The sequence below is a fragment of the Gavia stellata genome, chromosome 20 (genome assembly GCF_030936135.1).
Source record: "Gavia stellata isolate bGavSte3 chromosome 20, bGavSte3.hap2, whole genome shotgun sequence".
In the NCBI taxonomy this organism is placed as follows: domain Eukaryota; kingdom Metazoa; phylum Chordata; class Aves; order Gaviiformes; family Gaviidae; genus Gavia; species Gavia stellata.
Genome location: NC_082613.1, coordinates 11,024,407 through 11,042,896, shown reverse-complemented (window position 1 = coordinate 11,042,896; position 18,490 = coordinate 11,024,407). Strand labels below are relative to the sequence as shown.

Sequence of the window (18,490 nt, the reverse complement as noted above, 5' to 3'; positions counted from 1 at the left end):
AGCACCCGGCCACGCCGCCTTCCCTCTGCCAGATTCTGATACACTCACTCACATTGGGTTGCACATAAATAACCCAGTTGCCTCCACCCTATTCCCAGGGCTACTCTCCAAAACGAGGTAGGGTATCAGAAGCTAGAGTAGCAAAGCTCACTAGCTTTCATGGGGGGAGAGGCATGTACCCAAAGGTGCTCGATGCTTAAAGGGTTGTCCAGTTAACAACCACCTACAGCAGACGGACTCTGGGAGAGTCTGACTGGTACCTGTGGAAAGTAGAGAAAGATCTTCAGAGAAAATAACAAACGGATGTTGTAACACTGACCAGTACTTCTAAAAATAAAATTAAACCAGAGGGTCCCATACAGTGTGAGCAGCCACATGGCTTTCCTCCTGTGCACACTCTGACGATTCCAGTGCCCAAGTCCTAAGTGAGTGAGTCCTTCCCCAGGGGTGGCTTTGTTCATATTTTATTTAGTGCACTTAAAGTGACATTTTCTACAGCTGTCAAGAGTGAGGTGGCATTTTCTGCATGGATGTTGGCCCATGCAGGGAAGGTCCCCAGCTGGAAGATGCTCTTGGCCCATGTGTTCATAGCCAAGCTAAGAAGCAGAACTCCCATAAGATTCATGAGCAACCCAGTTCTTGCCTACAAAAGAAATACAAAGACAACTATTGAGTTTAGACTGGACATCTACAGCATGTGAAGCATGAAGCTATTTCAATATAAACATTATAAAAATGGAAGGCTTAATTGCCGTTAATATTAGCAACATCTTAAGCGGTCTTTCTTAAGCCACAAAGGCCATTCTGCAGATGCTTACCAAGCTTTGATCCATCAAAAACATTAACATCTGTTTAGCCTCAGGAATGTGAGCAGGAACTGGGACTGAGCCTAATTTTACTCGTAAGCTTTATTTCTGTGCGCTGGGGGACTTTTCCTGCACCCAGAAACCTACGAAAGTTGAGCTGCTGATGCTGGCAGGAACAGCAGCAGGGTCTGGGAGATGCTGAGCACATTCAAGACCAGCTTTGCCACCATTTGGAGCCACAGTGGCTCCAAATTGCACAGGGCCAGACCTTGTACAGGCTCCTACTGTATACCTGTGCCTTCAAACACTGCTGAGAACAGTATTTGACTCTGGTCTTTTTACTTTAGTACATATTGAACTGTTAACACTCCTGAAAATTCCTTTTTTAAACACTCCACTCACACTGATTGTTTTCAGTATTTTCTGTATCTGAAAGAACTTACCATATCCTTGACCATCAAGTGTCCAGAAGAAAATGCAATTGAGTTAGGAGGTGTTGAGACTGGGAGCATGAACGCGTAGGAGCATCCTATAGTTCCTGGTATCATTAAATAGAGGGGATTTACTTTCAGACGAATGGCCTTGAAAAGCAGAAGGGAACAGAAATTGTACCTTGGGGATTTGGAGTGATAGACAGATATATCAAAGAAAGCAAATAGCTAGTGCACTGTGCAGAACCCTGTCCCACACTCTGTGATAAATAATCAGGTATCTCGCCAACAACCTCTGAAGGATTATTATCCTTCAGTGTCCACGTTACGCTACAGGCACTTGCTTCATTGCTCCCAAGGATTTCAAAGCACCTGAAGCCCAGGAGCAGGAGAACTGTACGGTGCCTGTCCCAGCACAGACCCAACACAAACCTGCCCATCCAAGAGCAGGGGAGCAGAGGAGCAGCTGGTCTTGCCATGGGACTACCTTACCAGCTCTGCCAAGACAGGCAGAAAGATGATAATAGTGGCTGTGTTGCTGGCAAACTCCGTGAATAAGGCGATGACAATCGTGATGAGGATGACAGCCACAGGCGGTGGTACACCCTCCAAGGGATGCAGACGGCCTCCTATCCAGACAGACAAACCAGACTCCTGCAGAAGGGGAGAGCAAACAAGCTGGAGAGCAGAGTTCCTACATCCTTGCATGTGAACTGATCCTTTCCTAGAACAACCTTCACCCACCCACACAAGCGCCTATATGTGCAGTGTCCTCAGGGTATTTAACAGCAAGCAGTTTGAAAGGAGTTGCAAGATCTCTTAACCTCCTTAGTTATCTGCTGCACACTGCTGTCTCTAGGAGCTGAGGAACATGTCCTTCAAGTGTTGTGACCCCGCAGACGCAAATTTTCCAGAGCCAAATGAGAACCCCAAGTGACACCCTGATAAAATCCAACTCTGTTGGGCAGAATGACTGCAACATGGCATCTGCAGTGGGCCTCACCTCACAGCCCTTTGCCATGGCAAAGCCTCCTCCAAGCAGCAAGATGATGTTCCAGGGCACTGTCTCTTGCGCCTTCCTCCAAGTCAGCAAGGGCTGCGTCTCAGTGTTCGGTGCTAGATGAAGAGAAAACCCGTGTGTCAAACACCCACCCAAAGAGGAGCATGTCAGTCATCACTTGACAGAATGATATCATGAGCCTGACATCAGTGCTAGAGCTCACTAACTATGAGTTGCTGATGGTTAAAATACACATACGGAGTCTCTTAAGCTAGACAATTAAAAGATCCTTTAACTTAATATCAGATCTTTAAAAAAAAAGGAAAAGAAAAGACATTCTAGCACTTAAAGTTTTCTTTGAGGCTTTCTTGAGGGAGCATTTAATGTCAGGTTAATTTTCTCTCTGTAACAGACATAAACATTGTCCTCAACAGATGGGAGTCTCTGGAAGGAGGAAATTTTCTACCATTTGAACTATGAAGATGTTATTAACTTTCCACTTGCCGTTCAACAGCCGGTGGGTTTTATAGCAAAGAGTTCATCTCCCCTAAAGGCCATCTCTTACATGATGAAGTGAGCTCTGTCATATGGAAGGATGCACTAATGGGACTGTAATTTTCTGTTGAACAAGGGCACATATTTTATCCAGAGGAGGCCTGATTAAACATCTTCCTGCGTATGGACAACACAACAAATGTGCATGACTCACAGCAGCCAGTATTTTGCTCCCATAGGCCCCATGCAGTCCTGCACCATCCACGAAGGACCTTCATAGGCTGCATTTCCACATTAAGACCATCTCTTATTCCAAGTGGCTTAGTAATTAAAATTTGTATCTATCTCATTGCTACTCAACAGGACAGACCCAAGATCTCAGAAGACTTCTGGTACCTGCTGGAGAGTTTGGACTTTAGGAGTTTAAATTCTAAATCATTCTGGGAACTGAGGAAGGGCCCCTGTTTTTGAGTACAGACAACTCGCCCAGTTCCGCCCTCTCAGAAGTTCATGCTCCCCACTGAGGGACAGGAGCTGTTTCGGAGTCAGCAACCAAACCTCTGTTTCGCAATCAGGTCTGCTATGGTAAATCAACACTGATTCCAGTTTGCTTCAACCCACCATGGCGTCATCTCTGACAGCTACATGAGCAACTGAGTCATTCCTGCAATTGGCAGCAGGGCAGTGACTGCTAAACCTCTTCTGGCACTTCAGAAAAAAAGCCTCTGTATGATCAAATTGCAGCTTCAAACCAAGCTGCTCCAGAATGCCAGCGCAGCTCCCGGGGGCTGGTGCAGGTCCAAGGTGGGATAGCCTTGGCTCTTGCTCCATGCCTGCCCTGCCAGAGCACAGGCAAGGGCAGAGTCCTTGCCCGGAGGGGTCTCCTACTCACCTTTCAAGTCAAACCACCACCTGAAGGAAGGTTTTTGCGAAGGGAAGAAGAACAGGATAATCACAATGGTGATTCCTGTAACCGCGTCCGAGATAAACCTGTCCAAAAGCAGCAGAAACACTGGTAAGAAGAAAAAGCCTGTAGAATTACAAAGTTTATGAGAACAGGGATTTACCAAAGAAGATTACAAGTTTCTCCCAGGTTTGAACAATGTTCGTTGTTCACAGTTCTTTTCTTTTTAATTCCCTGTTGAGCTACATTTCTAAGATGGGCTTTGAATCCCCTAGAAAAACTGCCCTGCAAATGTAAAAACCAAGATCTAATCCCCACCACACTGATGCTCTGGCTGTTCTGATTGCAGAGCCGTGGTCAGTCCATGAGGGGTTGTGAGGACAAGTTTCCCCAGCTTGTTGCAGGGAGGAAGAGAGGCAGAGCCCAGACCACCTTATTTATATAAGCTTTTTGCAAAATGCTCAGGTTCTAAGGTGAAAGGCAGGCTCCATCCAATAAAGAGCTTAAGCATGTTTTTGATTGTAAGGAGCTATTAACTGGTGAGGGAAAAGTCCATAACTACTTTGTTGTATTAAGGAATCATTTTTTAAGCTAGGGCTTTATTAAAAAAAAACCTATGAAGGTCTCTTTTGTTAAGAAATAACAACACGCTCTCTGAGCTTTAGCATTCCCCAACAACTGTATCTGTTCGTCTTCCCAAGGTATAGATGTCACAGGGAAGACTAATTTGCCAAACAGACAGGATAGCACACGCAGTCAGCTCCTGCCGTCTTTCTTCAGTGTCCAGACCTCCAGTGAAATCAGTGGATTGCATAAAGAATTCAGTATTTCACTGTAAATGTACCTATAAACAGTGTTCCCAACATTAAAACCCTAGGGATGGCCTCAGATATGCCAGCTTCCCACTGGGCTTCATGTACCTCCTCCGGCAGACAGAAACAATAAAGCTGGCTCTGCTACTTGAAGCTCAGTTTAATTTATTCCAGGAAACCTGAGTAATAGTGTTAAGCAATGCAATCAGAAACCAAGGAATCTGAATGACTTGGAAATGCTATTGAAAAACGTGACAGTGAAATGAAAATAAAATCTTACCCTGGTGCAAACAAGCTTGCCCAACCTGGAATGAATTTGGGATCCCTGGAGAACAGCATGATCGCAAACATACAGAAGAAGAAGAAAATTGCCTGTTCTGCAAACCTAAAATGAAAAGAAATGCAGTTAAAATGTTGATGTGCTAAAGGGGTGGATCCAGGCTAGGACAAGTATTGAGCTCAGGCTGCAGCAGCTTGGGTGAGGAGTTAGGCTGGTTTTCTAAAAATAACTACAGTGAAACATCGGAATAGACTGTAAATCCATTTGCAAATATTGGTATTTGCCAGCAATTATCTCTTATTGGAAGACATTAAGGAGAGGTAAGACGGGCATCAGGAATGCCCAGACGTCACAACAGGCGGACGCAAGGCTGACCCTCTGGGTGTGGCAGAGGGGAAGGGCCAAGCAGCTTCTCATGGTCTTTCCTCTCACCGCTGCCCTCTGGGATGTCCCTAAGGCACGGTCAGCTGGGGATGGTTTCACTCCAGTTCAAGAAATGTAAAAGGGTGGCTGAGATTCAAATCGTATATGAGACAGCAGGAACAAACTTCAAGGTCAAAACCTAAACAGTATCCCCTAGTACCCCCACAACAAACAGCAGAGGAAATGGCAATATCATTCGCTAAGTATCAGGCTTGACTCCAGCGGAGTCAAGATATAACCAGGACAATGCCTCAAAACACTGTTTAAAATCTTTCTGAGCACAAGGAAGGGCATTTAAACCATGGGGGAGAGTCCACTTGCATTGATTTTAAGTTATGGGATTGCTAATCAAATTGGTAGAGCACGTCTTAATGGACTTTCTCACTCTTAGACCTCAAAGTGGGACTTTGATTCTTTCAGAGACATTTTGCAGGCTGCTCGATAATGTACTGAATGGAACAAATAAACCAATTTCTTTCATTTACCGCACAGGCACAGACAATTGTCTTTGAAGAACCACTCCATTTTCCACACAACAGCAATAATTACAATGTCGATAGCATGACACAAACATCACTGAATCTTCACAGCATTGCCATGAGTATGACAATATTATTTTACAGATGGAGAAACACGGACCATTTAAGGTTAAGACCTACAGTTTCAAAAACCTTCACTAGCCCCGGTTGCTCAGAATATCAGTGGCTGGTTGGACATACCTAGGGTTTGATTCCTGGAGGTACTTAACTTTTCCTGCTTCCCCCTTTTTTGGCATTTCTCATAAGTCTAAAATTCATGTTTCTTTCTGTTGGTTGCTTTCTCCAAAATATAATCCCCATCATTGCATTTTGCACCAAGCTTTTTCCAGAAGACAAGACTTTTGAGAAACTACAATAAGAAGCTCAAAGAGTCTTGTTCTTTCTTCACCTAACACAGTTGAAGGAGTTATTCAGAAAAAATGTCTTTCATGACATGGATCTGACTTCTTCCCATATACTTTCTTTGAGCAGCTATTAAGCTTTCTGAAAGTCTATCCACAATCCATATGATTCATATCTATCATGCAATTCATCAGCTTTCTCAGCAAATGCTTCCTGCTTTGCACAACAGATATGCACAAACCTTCAAAATTCAGCCTGTGTTGGTTAGTACGTAACGCACACAGGATTGTTTTTGTCCCTGGAGCAGAAAAATTACTAACAGTAATTAAACAACCTAGCATGAATTCACTCTATAATACGAACTTTGTTCTCGACAAGATTTGAGTACAAGCTGCTATTTGCAATTATTCCTGTTAGTGAAGGTGGAGAGGCTGGAGCATGCAAAAAGCAAACTTCAGCAGGTTACAAACACTCTGAGTGGAAACATCTATTTAATTTTCTTTAAAAAGCTCCATTTCCCCCAGTTCTCTACTCTTAAGACAGGACATTTCCAACCCACTTGATTTCTTTTTCATTTCAGTCCCAACTTTATGACTCACTTTGTTGGACCCAGTTTCTGATAGTCCTCCTTTATCACTTCTCTGGCTCGGGCTTCTGCATCCGCTCTTATATTTGACTTTTTTGTTCTCCATCCCCTGCCAAGAAACACAATTATATCTTTACATACCTCTAACACAACTGACACATAGGAAATGCTGCATTTACTACTGCAGCATATGCACACATGATGCACTCCTTCAGTGCCTGTTCTGCAAGTTTCAAAGAGCTGCACATCTCTGGTGGCTCAGTTCGCATTATCTTCAGATCATGAAGACGGATGATGAAGGTCTCTTGTGCAGATACAGGCCATAAGGCCCTATTGTATATATCCTTTCTCTCTGCATTCATACAAAGGAGACCCTGCAGAGGTTAGGAAGTTTCCTCTCATTTATATTCTGAACTGCTTCCTCCAGCATGGGCTGTGATTGCCCAAAGAAAGTCCCAACATGGCAGGATTTCCTCATCTCTAGCAGATACCTACTTGGGCAGAATAACTAGGAAGAGGGTGACACGGAAAATGAATCTGTCCCTTCACTTCTCAAGTCACTTGCAATTTCCTGGGTGATCCCAGGATGCTGCTGAGGATCAACAAAAATGTGAGGAATTTCAAACTGGCCAGGAATGTTAATGTGCTCCTGGCTAAGCCTCTTAGCCCGGCCACGCTGACTGCACACAGTTTCATCCTTTGTAGTATGTGCATACAAATGATATATTCATATCTCGCACCTCATCTCCCATCACATCCCATGCCGCTGAGCCCAGTTTCTAACCCTGCCTGTGACCTTGATTAAACCTAAAAACCCCAACTTTCTGCATCAGGTGCATCCATCCAGCCCTGCAGTGCCTGTGCTTCCTTAACTCATTCACTGCTGCAGAGGGATACCGCAGCTGGATCTTCTATGTGGACGAATGGTTGATCATTCAGAAGTACCTGAACCTCAAATAGCTATACCTGGCCCTTCAATTTCTTATTTTTGGGGGTGTTATTAATGGCACCTTCGCCTCAGCTCAGTCAGCCCATACCTAAGGCTTTTAATGTCTGTTGGATTCAAGCAAAGCCAACCTGCTACCGCAGCGATGCCCATCTGCCTGTACTGTGCTGCAGACACCAAGGACTTGCCCTCATAGAAAGTCCAGCCATTAGCCCTGAGTCGTTACAGTCAAAGCGGCCCAACAGACTCCTGCAGACGCTCGGCTGTACTTGTCCAGCTTTGCAATGTCTCTTCTGAGGCACCTCGCCACTGGGGAATACTGGTATCTGCACTGGCCCAGCTATCCCAATAAAGCTGGGCTTCGTGCTGGCAGACATGAGCCAAACAAAACAAAAAGCATCACGTTCTCTGAAAGCAAAAGCAATTTTGCATTTCGCCAGGGGCTTTGGCCAGCACAGCTACCTCTTCCCTCACCTGATCGACTGGGGCTGTGCCGGCAGGACCAGGACGCTGGGGCCGTACCCCAACGCTCACCGCAGGACGCCGGAATTCAGGCTCCGCGTCACGCAAGCACTGGGCAGGTGATGCAGAGCGGCACAGGTCTAAGCGGCTGCGAGCCGGCAGAGCATCCCACAGCAGCACGCAGAGCCTCCCGTGAAGCCCCACGAGCAATTTAAGGAGCGGCGTTTGGCATTTTCTGAATTGAAACTTTCCCATTGATTTTTTCTTGTCTCTGAGACAATGTAAATATTTGGACACCTGTTCTCTTCCCCCCTCCCCGCCGTTTGCATTTGAAACTCAAAATAACAATTAAAGACTTTTCTAAATATTCGAAATTCTGTATGGTCCCTGGAGGGAGCAAGACTGTGAGTTTGTTACTATCGCATATGAGAGTGTGCAGGGGGAAAAAGGGCTCCAAAAGAACCAGCATGGCAATGCTGCAATCGTTTTAAGTAGTGTACACTAGGGGTTGCATGTATCCAGCAAAGATTTTCCGGAAAAACATGTTATTCCCAGTTACAGATTAACACGTTGTTGTAAAATTAAGCCCTGTTGTGAAGTAATCTCTTCCAAACCCAAGCTTCTGCCCCAGGAACAAATCCTGGCTCTTTTATGTTCTAGGACATTTTTGCTACTAATTCCAAGGGAACCAAGATTTCATGCTGGTCTTCAAAGTTTGATCCTGCTTTCCCTTCTGTCAATGAAAATGTGCCACTGACCTCCACAGGTCCAGGTCAGGCAGTAAAACAACCTTTAAAAATTGTATGTTTAACTGAATGAATATATAATACATACTCTGTACACATACGTATTTCAGTTAGATAAAGTATGTGTAACTACGAGATACCTTAAAAACCTTCCTGTTGCATATCAGCTTCTTAAAAATAGATGACTTGTTATAGCATGAGCATCCTGAAGCAAGTCATGAAACCCCCCACCATCCAGGAGATGATCCTGGGTGATATCATAGATTTAGTATGAGAATCGTGATGACCATGTATTTCACAATGCTGGTATAACCAGACTACGTGCATGTATAGTGAATATAAACGTACCTCAGGTTAATTCCTCCATACAGGATGGAGATCCATAGCCATCCCAGGAGAAGAAAAATCAGCATTAAAGGAAATGCAAACATAAACCAAGAACCAAAGTTCACCACATCACATTCTGGAAAATAACTAAGCAAATGGGAAAAATCAAGTTAATGCAAGAAGGGAAAACAACCCTTCAATTTAATGGTAAACAAACACCTGAAATCAGCAGCAAAATATCCCACAAACTTGCCAGTGCGCATTTAAAAACTGTTCCTCTGTGTGCATTAGCATTTTTCTGGGCAATAGGAGATTTGGGGAGCGTTGTGCTGGGACAACCCCCCAGGCCACCCTGCCACCCACAGCCTGCCCAGCCCAGCTGTGCAAGCCCGCAAGGGAAGATCCGAAAATCTCTCTCCAGATGGGCTGATACTTTCATACAACGATACTCCTAAACACCCAGGATTAAACCCTGCTACAATAACTGTGGGGGAGTCTGAACATGAACCTTACAGGGATGCTGGACATGCCCAGGGGAGACTGAACATACTACTTGTAGAGACCAGCAAAGTTAAGATAAACCTGTGGGCACTTAGGATGGCACAAATCTCTGTTCCTATGCACACAGGAGGCATCTTGTATGACTACGAAAACAGGCCAGAAGTAGCAGGTTCCTTATTTTTCTTTCTACCATACGGTGGCAGATATAATTGCCCGCAAAACATTACACAGCCTGTTTCATCAAAACAGTTACCAGATTAATTGTAAATGTGTAGTCAAGTCCCATTACATTCAATGGGATTGAGAGCATCAGTGAGGTGAAGCACATATGCACCATTTTGGCTGACAGCCTGGCTGGGTACGCTGGAAACCTGCTTATTACAGCTAAGGCTGATGCAACCACTCTCTGCTTTCATCTGCTCACAAAGTTTCCCAAAATGTTCTGGAAGGGCATAAATTTTCCAAACAAGTTCTCGGCACAGAAAGGAATTTCCTACAGGGATGGAGAACACATGTCTGTTTTCCAGGATTTACAGGGCTCTCCAGGATAGCCTCCCATACCTCTTCAGCTGTCCCAGAAGGATGAGGTTTGGTGCAGTTCCCGTCAGCGTTGCCGTACCTCCGATGCTGGCTGCATATGGGATTGAGATGAGGAAACCTTTCCATATATTTGTTTTGTATTCCTCCTCCTTCTTTAAGTCTGAGAGAGCATCGCTGGCAACCTCCTTCTCCTCAGTCAGATCTTTGCTTTAAAACAGTCCAAAAGAGAATCCGGTGAAAGCCCTGGTTTAAATACAGCGCAACCACTTCAGAGCCTTGACAGAAGGAAAATTCCCAGTTTTTAGAAATCCATGCTAACACTGTCCTCAAGGACACCTATGCAGCTCAGTGCAGCAGAGGGGTCTGCTCAATGAACTGCCACATGGGACCAGCAGCCTTGCAGAAGGCAGAGCACCCTCAGCACCCATCCGTAGGAGCTGAGGGTGCATATGCCTTGCCCAGCCCCTCAGCAACTTGTAACATTTAGCATAAAGTCCACAGGACTGCTAAAAGGAAAAAAAAAAATTGATAGCACCGAGAGGAAAGAAACATCTGTTCCTGAAAAGATGCTTCCTTCCCATCGTTGTTATCAAAGCAGGACCATCACCAGTGTGTAAATCCTGGTGGGTTTTACATCACTGGTTTCACATATCTGATGTTCCTGAGCAAACCAAGGCACAATTCCCAACAGGAGACACCTCTGGCTACCATTTCAGAGTGGCTGGAAAATCCCTGCAATGATTTGGACATGTGGAGGGATGCTGGACACACAGAGGAGGGTTTCTATCATCAGGCTGCTAGTGATTGGGATGTTTGGTATAATCAAAACATTTCAATGATTGAATTTCAAATTCCTAAAACTTGGTCTAGCTCAGGGGGTAATTCTCTCTCTCAACTCTCTAATACAAACTTTATAGTTAACTTACTCCTCAGTACTTGCCAGAAACTGCATCTCAGTTGGTACAGTGTAAAGTTTATTCTGCTGTAAAGATGCTGAAAAAGAAAGATTAGGACTTTAAAACAGTTCAAAGCATCTAGAAAATTCTCCTTGAACCAAACAGAGGAATGGAGGAAACAACTGCCATTTACAGCGGAGGGGCTGTGCAAACCAAGGGTGAGCTCATGCCATGGGGACGGGGTCGGGAGCCCCCGGTGGGAATGAACGAGCCCGTCTCCTCCTGCCACCGCTCCAGTCCCACCGCAGCACCCAGCTTCTCCTCCAACACCCAGAGGCGCTTGGTCCTTTTACTGCTGCCACTGGTTGGGCTCTGGGATCCTCCAACATGACCAGGAGTTTCAGGTTGTCCCTTATCAAGTCATGGGTTGGGTTTTTTTGGAGGGTAACCATAGCTCATTCTCATGAAGAAAAACTGTTGGGCCTGCTGTATCTGTAAGGCACATTCCCCAAGGTACAGCAGGAGCACACCCTGCTGTGGAGCTCCGTTCCCAGCGGATGAGAATTTTAGCCCCTGCAGACACCTAGCACAAAGTCACCATAAAGCTGTAATTCACTCTTTAAAGACAAGAGTGGGGCACAGTTGGGGATCAGGCTTCGTACCAAGTCCCCTGAAATCCAACCCACCAGCAAGGACCATTCCCAAGCCCATCATGACAGACCCTGCAGGCTGAGAGACCAGTCCCCAACACAAGTTTAGGGCCACCCCAGGGGACTCTGTTGCACACCCAGTTCCCAGGGACCCTCCTGCATATTTCACACGGGCTCTGCCTCACTGTCCTCCTTATCACCAACCACAGGGAACACAAGCAGGACTCAGGAGCACTTGGGGAAAGGGTGTATTTTGACCAGAACAACCAATGCTCTCTTTGGCAGTTAAATGGGAGGTGCACACCACTCTACCACACACATACATATGGGAGAATTCAGAAATCAAAAGACAGAAATGCAATACAATCGCTCTTTTTTACCAGATCTCACACTAAGTCTTGTGGCATTTGTCGTTCTGGTTCATGGCTTGACACCCGGAGGTTGGGAGTAGAGGTGTGCCATTAAACCCCCTTTTCCATAGTCCTCCCGAGGAGTGGAGCACTTCGGAGTTTTATCCACCTTCAGCCCAGGTGGCCCTTCCCCACCACCACTGGCTCTGCTGCCTTTCCTTGGCCTCTTTGTACGTTTTTGGGTCCTGAGGGCTGTGTCCCTGCACCTGCCCGGGCTCTGCAGACCCCTGCGTGCGGAGCCCACTTCCTGCCACTGCCACCCCATCAGTCCCCAAATTTCCTTGCACCCCTCCTCAGTCTGAACCATGATCCTCTTCTACCTGTATGCGCACTGGAGACCGAAAGCAGTGCATGGAGAGGGGCCAGCAGTCAAAGTCTCTGGACTCACTCATGTGTGCGCTGAAGACATGGAGCTCGTTCCAGCTCAGTGAACCAAGGAGTTTCGCAAAGTCATGTTTTACACATCACTAATTTACTGAATTGGAGTTAATTGGCTTGGACGCGCACATGCTGAGCTTTCATCCCAGTGATGACGGGATGGAGGTATGTAATTAGAAGGACGAACATTAACCCATGGCTGACTGTTGATGCCCCAACACATTTAGCCCGAGGCCTCTTACCACTGCCGTCCCACTCAGGCCTAGCGCTGGCTCTGCAAAGAGACATATTTCATTCCACCTCTTAACATTTTTCAAATTTTTTCCCTGCTAAGCCCAAACACCCATCCCATCCTGCCAGGACCATCTGTGAGTTACCTCTCAAGGAAGGACTGCAAAAGGCAACTGTGCAACGGAAAGCCAGAGTTGCTGCAAAGCAAACTTTTCCTGTGAAGCTTGTAAAAAGGAGTTGAAAGTTGTTACAGGTCCGTAAGTCAGAAGAGGCCAAAGACCACCAAGGTAGGACCTGGCTGTACACACCTCTCACGGAACAATACGAGAAGGATTCAGTGGCCATTTCACCCAAATACCTCGTATACCTTAGAGGCAGAAAGGCTTGTCCTAGAAAAGTTTGGCTTTAATGACATTTTAATTGTTTCTAAAAAGTTGAAAAGGCCTGAGAAGGAATATTTCCACACACCGAAGGGTGCCGGCAGCAGTGCTGGGGCCATACCCTGCCAGCATGGGCTGCGGTTAGGCAGCCGAACCAGGCAGCAGTGTCCAAAAATACACATTTCCCACCTGCCCCTTTAGAGACATCGTTTCCAGGTCTGCAACCCAACGGAACACCTCAAACACTGGCTGCAGTTTACCTTGAATTTGCAGAAGATATTCTCTTATGCAGGAAAAAAAGGATGGAAATATTTTCTTGTGGTTTTTACCTGGAGATACTGAAACTGCTCAGAGAAATGAAATATTGCCAACGATGGGTTAGTGGGCAGAGAGCAGGAGAGATGGTCAGGCTCACTAGCACAGCAGTCTCCACTTTGTCACACGCCTATCACGCAGTTTGGGTTTAGGGCTGGAGATGTCAACACAGAATTGTAGGGAATCTGTAACCCAGCTCCAAAAGGAAAATTCTGGAAGTTGAAAAAAGCCTGTTGGTGTTTAGTTTATAACCCTGCTTTGATCAACCAGAACCAGCTGGGACTGCAGCCACCAAAGCTCACCTAACTGCATTCTTGCATCAGCAGCCAATAGCATCAAAATGAACGAAACGCTACACCAAATTTTAGCTATCAACGACACAAGCATGCACACATTTGCTGATCTATAACATGCTGCCCACATGGTTGAGCACGGACATAAGTGATTGCAACCTTGAGGTTCTCTCATCAGCAAAAAAGCATGACCAACTGATCAGAGACATCGCTTTAATTCTGACACTGCGTGTGTAAGCAAAGCCCTTCACAAAGCTGGTTTCATACGCTTGTTGAGATTCCTTCAGAAAATCAAATGCCTTTACATGATATGTATTCTTTAATATATTTTTAAATTTTTTTTACTTTGTTTTAGCCAGCCAAGTATTTTTTAGCCTGCTGGGCCCTACTACAGTGTTATTAAAGCATGTCCAAGCAGATTTGCAAACTGACCTTATCACATGCCATTGTACAATTTGCTTCCACATACAGTCCCCTTCGCAAATAAATCTGCCTGTCTTTTTTTGGCACGCAGATTACAATTCACTTAGATTATAAAAATGAAGTAGACTATGGAATGAGTATACCTCTTTCTCAAATACACGTTCCTCGCATTCAGTCAGGTTTCATCCGGTCTGTGAAAAAAGTAATTGCAACAACCTCAATGGAGATGTGCAACGAGCCTTGACAGACACCCGATGACACCCGACAGACAGGAACGCCCTGCAGAAAGCTCACCTTCACGTCTCCGCTCCTAGGTGCAACATCAGATTCATCGCTTTTGACTGACTTCAGGTTTAGGGCTTCCTTCAAGGAACACATGCTTTTCCTCATCCATTCAGAAAGATTACAGAAAAGGATGAGTCTACTTTGGCACGCTAAATTTCAAATAAAAAGTCTACAAGAAAGCCTGCATTTTGATGTTGTACATTTTACAGATCACTCCTCCTTCACTTGTATTTATTACTTTTGTAAGTCTCTACTTCAAAAGAAAAATACATCATCACGCCACCACATGATATTTGCAAAGCATCGCTTTATTTATTCTACTTGCATGCCTCTCCCTTTGGCTTTTCTGGCTTCTCTCACCACTGTAAGCATTAATTTTGTGCTTGTCAATGTCTAGGACAGCCAGGGTCTTGATTTTACATGTTCTCAAACTCTACTGCATTTACAGTCACAACTACACAGACAAATCATTTCAGAGGACGGGGTCAAGAAGGTTAAAAGCAGACTGACAAAACATAATGCTCCTAGAGAATAAGAAATTATAGCAAGAAAGTCAATGGGGTTGATTTTAGTAGATGTGAATGGTCAAAAATTCATAAAGCAAATGGGATAAAGAAACCTGGAGTGCAAATATCTCATGATTGCTGGACTTTAATGATGAATGATTAATCATATCTTTATTAGAGTATGCACATGTTTGAATCTTCTCCTGGGGACTCATTTTTCTGCCTCAGGACTCAGTAGGAACCAAAAAGCCATTGCTTTTAAATCACAGGACCAGAAGAATTACTAATTAGCACAAGAGAAGCTGTGACTACTGCTCCAACTATTAGTAATAGCTGCAAAGGGGACTTCATGACTTCATTTCTGTTTTGCTGTTTCTGGTCACCGTCTGCCAGAAGCCCAAACTCCTGGTACATGACTTGTGAAGAGAGGGCTGGAGGAAGACCTTATCTGATGGCATACCCAGCCTGTCCATGACCTGCTCAGGAACAACACCAAGCAGTAGCATCAAGCTGGGAAATCGCAAAGCACTTTATAAATAGGTATTTAACCTGCCAGCCTTCCCTTCCATCCTCCCTTTCTCCTCCGGCTCCAGATTCATGGGGGAACAAACAGGAAAACGAGAGGAGAACCCACCTGTCCACGAGCACACAGCAGCCCTGTGTGCTGCCATGGAGGGGCCGTTGTCCTCACCCCTGTCGAGCTCTCGCCGCCTGGCCCGTCCCCTGCCTGTCCCTGCAGCAACGCACCATTATGTAGCACTCATCTGCCCAGGTGTTTACTATCTGCAGTCCTCCCTGGCTCTGGCTATCCCTGCAGCGAGGCATCCCTACGAATCCCATCACCACCGTGCCCACAGAGCTGGACTTTAACTTGTGCCAGCAGCAGGTTTATGGAGCAGGGTGGCTGGGCATCACCACTTCCTGGTTTTCCCAGACAACTCATAAGCATTGCCTCCTGCATGACATGAGGAAGAGGCAGGATAAAAGGGAGGTTTTTGCCAATACTCTTCCACTGCGGTAATAAAGTGTGGATTAAAACGGGACCAGCACTGAGATCAAGCTGCAGCAAGAAAACCTGGTACTTGTGCCAGTGAAGTCAATAAAATGGGGCATCATGTTTGACGGCAGCAGGGCAGACCTCAGCTGGCTTATACTACTGCCCTGTCTCAATTACCTTGGTTTTCTTCATTTTCCCTTTTCATATCCTTAGATGTGTCTTTCTCCCCAAACAGGCTTTTTAAGATTGCATTTGCAATTGGAAGCATCATAGCAGTGGAGGCAGTATTACTTAACCACATGGACAGGAAAGACGTTGTCAACATCATCCCTAAAATCAGTCTGGAAGAGAGAAAATAGGAAAAGCTGAATTTCTTCAGTTTGGCAAGTTCTCTGACATATTATAGCTACAGGAAGAAAAGCTCTTGTGCAGGGATAACAAAGCTAATAGCAAAAAGGACTTCTGTAACTATCCTGTAACTGGATGGAGCACAAATGTGGGGCTGAACCAAATGATTCTCCTTGTGCTCCAGCTGAGTAAACTCAATAAGCTGGAGAAAAGGGGGTGTGGACAGCCCCCTGGCATGGGAGACACTCGCATCACAGCCCACCATAGCAGAGCCGCTTCCCGAGTGCCTGTAGCTCACATTCCCCATGGAGATCCCCCTGCTCCCGTAGTCACCTGGCTGGCTGGACTCCCACCAACATGAGGACCCGGAGCGCGATCCTGCGGTGTAAATTCCACTCCTCAATGGCCGAGGCCATGATTAAACCACTGAGGAAGAGGAAATTGGTGTCTAAAAAATATTGAGGGCAAACTTTGTTAGATGGGAGGATCCCCAGGAAGGGAAAGAGGACGATGGGCAGCAGAGCCGTCACGGCCAAGGGCAGCGCCTCTGTGCACCAATACAGGGCCATCAGCAGGATCACATACAGACATCTTCCTTCCTGCAAAAGGAGGAGAGAGGAAAAGTGAGACATATAGCATTACAGAGACATCCTTTCACTTGGAGACACTTCGACAAGCAAAATGCACCAATTACTCCTTCAAGGATACAGTATTTCTCCCAAATCATTTCCATCAAGTGCAATATCTTCCCCCCTACATTGTGTAGGGGTTCAGGACTTAACACTGATCCTCTGAGACCACAGTAAAACCCAAATCCTCTTCGATTGCCTGAGCTTCCTATGTGCTGCAGGGTGACAGTACACTGGGGCATCAACCAAGGAAGCTCTGGAGAGTAGGAACTGTCCCAACATGTTGAATTAGGGTGCTAATCCTCAGCAGGCACTGCTGCTAACATCCTTAGGTGTCCCAATACCTGACCCTGCTACACTTCTCTCCGACTTCCACAGACTGTGCTTTGCATGGCTATGGAAAAACAGCTTTGAGAGGTGGGTGTATCGAGTCCCCACATTTGCAATAGGAGGCACACAGAAAGGTTTCTCTTCTTGGATCAGAGTCTCCCAAGAGATCTGTGAGAAACCATTCCATGGCAACCCATCCCAGTCCCTACGGAAATCAGTAAATCAAGCGCCCTGGTGTCACGCCGCTTCCTGAGGGCAGGGAGCTCGCCCATGCCCAGCATCGCCCCAGCCTCAGCCAAGGCTGGCAGAAAGCCAGTGCCCCCGCGCTGCAGCGTGAATTCATTCATCTGCCCAGGAGGCACAAACTAGACCAAAGCCATTTGTCATGACAGCCACGGCCGCAATAACGAGCAACGGAAAGAAGTCAGGAGAACAGCTCCAAGCCCAGGAGGGGAGAGCCCCGGGGGGTGCAGGGGGGAGCCCAGCGCAGAGCTGGGCTCGGTCACGGCAGGGCTGAACGGGGATATTGTCAGCGACCGCAGGGCAGAGTGCCCGCAGCGCTATAAATAACAGCCGAGAGTCATTTGGAAGCCCCAGAGCTATTTATTTTACCACTCTTTTCCAGCTTGTTGAACAGGTTGAATTGTTACTCAAAGGCACCTCTGTCCCTCCGCTTGGACCTTCCTCCCCTGCACCCAGGGCTGGGCTTGCTGGGGCTTTTGCGAGGGAGATGACGGCTCTGCTCCCTGCCGTGCCTGGGTTGGGAACAGCGTGGGCTGGGAACTGTGGGGAGCTGCGTTTTGGGGATAACGTGGTCTCAGCTGCAGCATTTGAGCGTGCAGCAAGGCACCGTAGCTGGTATTGTGGAGCCATAACTTGCCTGGCCACCTGCAAAAAGTTTACTCCAGGACTCAGCTGACTGTGGTCGTCCCCAAGCTCCTGGAGCAGACACCAGCCCAGTAACACACCCACAAACGGAGGATAAAAAATAACCACGGTTATTGAGAAAGCCAAAGAGCAGAATCTAGGGTGCCTAAAGCTGACTGAATTGAAACCAATAGAGATTTATCATTCTATACATCTGTAGTGAGTGTTTGAAAAGTGGCAAGAATGACAGAATTTCTGATTTGCTTTTAGCACTCCAGCTTTGCATTTCACAAGCGGTTCTGCTAGTAAAGCTCCAGTGCTTCAGTGCACATGGAAACACAAACATCACAGAACTGAGAGTAATTTGCTTTGATTTTTTTAATACATGAATCACAGAGGAGCCACCACTTCA

At 46.1% G+C, this 18,490-nt stretch overlaps 1 protein-coding gene across 2 annotated transcripts; it reads right to left on the bottom strand.

Annotated features, from left to right (window-relative positions):
- Window positions 1-457: 457 nt before the first annotated feature.
- On the bottom strand, window positions 458-16,836 carry SLC13A3 (solute carrier family 13 member 3). Of its 2 annotated transcripts, XM_059827153.1 has the most exons (13): window positions 16,586-16,836; window positions 16,082-16,245; window positions 12,880-12,928; window positions 11,067-11,153; window positions 10,162-10,347; window positions 9,121-9,246; window positions 6,632-6,727; window positions 4,729-4,833; window positions 3,625-3,722; window positions 2,241-2,353; window positions 1,730-1,891; window positions 1,250-1,387; window positions 458-643 (listed from the first exon to the last, which is right to left on the bottom strand). In XM_059827153.1, exons 1-13 carry the CDS (start codon window positions 16,819-16,821, stop codon window positions 458-460), a joined length of 1,746 nt encoding a protein of 581 aa, XP_059683136.1. In that variant the 5' UTR covers window positions 16,822-16,836. The 2 variants fall into 2 exon arrangements, with proteins under 2 accessions (XP_059683136.1, XP_009812136.2); XM_009813834.2 differs by lacking the exon at window positions 12,880-12,928 and having other exon boundaries at window positions 11,067-11,133.
- Window positions 16,837-18,490: the final 1,654 nt, after the last annotated feature.